This window comes from Corticium candelabrum, chromosome 1 (genome assembly GCF_963422355.1).
Source record: "Corticium candelabrum chromosome 1, ooCorCand1.1, whole genome shotgun sequence".
In the NCBI taxonomy this organism is placed as follows: domain Eukaryota; kingdom Metazoa; phylum Porifera; class Homoscleromorpha; order Homosclerophorida; family Plakinidae; genus Corticium; species Corticium candelabrum.
In genome coordinates, this window is record NC_085085.1 from 1425132 (window position 1) to 1428795 (window position 3664).

At 42.5% G+C, this 3664-nt stretch overlaps 1 protein-coding gene across 1 annotated transcript in view; it reads left to right on the forward strand.

Annotated features, from left to right (window-relative positions):
- Positions 1 to 899: 899 nt before the first annotated feature.
- Positions 900 to 3664, forward strand: part of LOC134194678 (ankyrin homolog) — a 6158-nt gene continuing 3393 nt past the window's right edge. The window contains exons 1-3 of the mRNA XM_062663623.1: positions 900 to 1013; positions 1089 to 1187; positions 1309 to 1404. Of these exons, the coding sequence (XP_062519607.1) occupies positions 900 to 1013; positions 1089 to 1187; positions 1309 to 1404 (309 nt within the window). The remainder of the gene's footprint in view (positions 1014 to 1088; positions 1188 to 1308; positions 1405 to 3664) is intronic.

The following is a 3664-nucleotide window of genomic DNA, read 5'->3' on the forward strand; positions in this document are numbered from 1 at the left end:
AAAGAGATGTGTAAAAAGTGGCGTATCGTTCTCTGCATGGATGTATGTTGAGGTTTAGAGTGCAACTTCCAGACCCGCCCACTTTTGATTACAAGTTGCTCGATTCTAGCCGTTGCTCATAGAGGTGGATAAAGAAATCTGCATGGTGCAGTAGAGTAAGGTATAGGCTGTGCAACCAACGTACAACGGTGATTGCTTGCGTTGTATATGTAACGCTGCACGATTGTTATGATTTCGCATTGGCAGGATAGTCGAGGTTACTGTCTAAACATACGGGAAAAAGTGAGAAAACGCGGCGTCAACTGGAAGAGCGTCCTGTCCCGAGAAGGTACGACGCAGTGCTTGCTACTACAACAAACCGCGTCGCGGTTGATAACCAATTCGTTCCGTGGTAAGAAGTGAAACTTCAACTGTCCACCTTTAGACGGTGTCCACGTTTAGGCGACTTTACCCAACACGTGGTGCAGTTGGTGCAGTTGCAATATATTGCGGTTGTAGGGTATTGTAATAGACAGCAGGGGTATGGGTGTGACCGTGTCCTGTGAGGTGATAGATTAGAGCAAATAGATTATTATACCATGGTCATGTGACGTGCAACCAGTCACCAGCGCGTATTGAAGTAGTTTATATGACATATTACATGGCAAGTGTGCAGTAAGTTACTTTCAGTTATTATTGCACTCTCACTTATACTTCCACATCACGTGACCATGGTATATATAAATGCTCCTAGTGCTGGTACAAGCCAAATAGCAAGCTAATCATACAGTAACCTCAAATTGTGATGTGAGTAAAGGGTTGATGTACTGATTGGATTGAGAGCACGTGTTGAGTGAATTGTCGTTTGTTAATGAAATTGGAAGGATTTATTGTTATTGATGTGTTACTGTGATGTTAGAATGAGTGAGAGAGACATCACAACATTGACTCCGAATCGCCAACTAGTGGATGCAGTGTGGAATAACAAAGGTGATGAGGTTGACAGATTGTTAAGTCAAGGAGCATCACCGAATGTTTGTGATCATTATGTATGTTATTGATTGAGTGACTCGTTTTATTGTTGTTTACAACAACTCACTCTAATGTAGGGATGGCCTGTACTGGTGATAGCTTGTTTGAGACGCTACAATTCTGTATGTAAGCTGCTGGTGAAGAGAGGGGCAGATATGAACAAAAGTACTCCTCGTGTAAGTGTTGAAAGTGAATGAATGAATGAAGAGAATGAGATTTAAATGACGTGATGAGATTTGTGATAGGATGGATATTACAGGAGAGACAAACAATTAAACACAATTATTGTCATTGCAGGGTAGTACTGCTCTAATGAGGGTAGCAAGGAATGGTGATGATGAAATGGTCGACTTCCTTTTATCATCAAATGCTGATGCTGGACAGAAGGATGTGGTGAGTGTATGTGATGCAGTTTGATGTGGTGATGTGTGAGTATGAGAAGTTATGTTTTAAAATGAATGTATTAATAATGTAAACTAGCAGAGTCCTTCAGCATTGCCCATGTAGTCCAGATGTATGTATATAAAGGTGTAGTGTGTTTGCTTACTTGACCATAACCTGGAAAAGGGGCTTGATGAAACACATGCAGCCAACAGCCGATTAGACTGTTCTTCTAGCTGAGCAGCCTGTTCTTCAGCCAGGAAAGATAAGTAAGTATCTAGTTTTTAAGCAACTTCAGGGTTTCCGCAGACACCTTTACCAGCCGACTCAGTATTTTAGTAATATTAACACAACTTTGCTACATGTAGTATCTAATGTAATGACATAATGCAATATGTCATTCCCTGTGGGTTACTACCCTTCTGATCAGGAATGTAGCTTACTGGACTTGAGGAAAGCTGGCTTCTCGTGATCTCCTACACCTCCCTGGCTCCCAGCTTCAAACATGTCGTACTTCTTTGTTTTACTACTCTGTATGTGGTCGCAACATTGACAGTAAGTACGAGCAGTCATTACCATTTTACCATCGCTATAGACTTTCTTCTTCAACCAATGACGATTTGGTGCCTACTGGTCAAATACAGAACTTGGTTTTGTACAGTTGCTTGCAATGGCTTCTTTGGTTCCCATTCACTTTCATCAGAGTCACTGTTTGTATACTCTGCTATGGGGTATGATCTCTTCAAATGGGATACATCAAAATCTATTCTCCTCAACTTATGGGACAAAGTGGAAGTTGTCAATTTGAGCTATTGCATATGCGCATGTGTCAATTGTCGAATGTAATACAGAAAAAGTATATGTATGTGGAGAGAAAACTGTACTGCTAGGAAAGTGGGTCGGCAGTGAGTTTGACAGCCGACTAACATTCTCCACAGTCGACGTTAGACGACCGGATGGCTATGTGGGAATTCCTGAAGTTACTTAATTTTTCATATTAAAGAAGCACTGTCCAGATTTATGCGCATGATTGCTGCCAAGCCCAAACTGGTTAGATCATGATGCTGGTACGGTCTATTTTAACACGCTTTCGTAGCTTTACCTGAATCAAGTTTAGTCTGTATATAGACAGACTAGGACGACCACCAGGTGTTACGTTCTAGATGACGCTGACCCTGACTAGTAGGCTCGGCAGCTCGACAGTCAAGGTGGTGACATCTGATTACGTTTAGATGTGTCCTAGCTAGGACACTGGCAAATAGTTTGAGTCTAACCCGATTACCTAGAATCGTGGTTTAGCATGAAGTTGATCGCCAAGCTGTAAGTCTGCAGTTGCATCTGTTTTTCATGTCAATCAGCTTTCTGAGAATGTCTTCACTTATGTAGATGCGCTTCCTGTTTTTCAATGGCACACGATGTTGTGCAGATCCTCTTCTTGCATTGCCATGGCTTTGCAACATATGGGTCACGTGACTTGGTGCAACACCATATCAGGGCAAACAAGACTGAATCTTCTTTATTATAGCCTCCCATACTTCACATATTCTTGCTTTGACGTAACCCTAACTTTTATCAATACTTTCTATATTCACTAAACTTGAAAAATGGCTCTTTTTTAAAGTGAACAAGACATTCTGGAGTCAGGGAGCAATAGGGGCAGTGCTTCTGTAGGGTAATGTTCTTGAAAAGGTTGCATTTTCTTTTTCTTTTATATAATCATGCACTGCATACGTTTGTATTTTTGTATTTGCTGCAAACTGTCATCTTAAGGCAATCATTCTGTTGCTTTGATGGAAAGAAACGGCCTGCACACACTCAAATGGCAATAGGTCGAAAGAGGAGGCAATGAAAGCCATGCAGCTAACAAATGATTGGACTGACACTGTTCTTCTTAAAAGGTTGAAATTGGTCTGTGTTAGAGTCTCTATGCCAATTGAGTTAGTAGTTTTAGCGCGCGTGCACACACACACACACACACACACACACACACACACACACACACACACACACACACCTAAATCCTAAATGTCAGGAGCTGCCTCTCAGAGGTCACACACCCCAGCTGTTAAGCTGGGCCCTGTGCGCTACTCAGGGAACTCTGGGCCTGCGCTAGCAAACTCTGGAGTCAGGCCAGGCACTCGCAGGAGCACTGACTTGTGAAGCCAACTGTGGTGTGAGCACCCAAAGTCTCACCTGGACCCCAGTGGCTGATGTCATGTCACAGCCGATGGCTGCTTAGGACCCCAGTCAATGACCAGGTACTCAATTATAC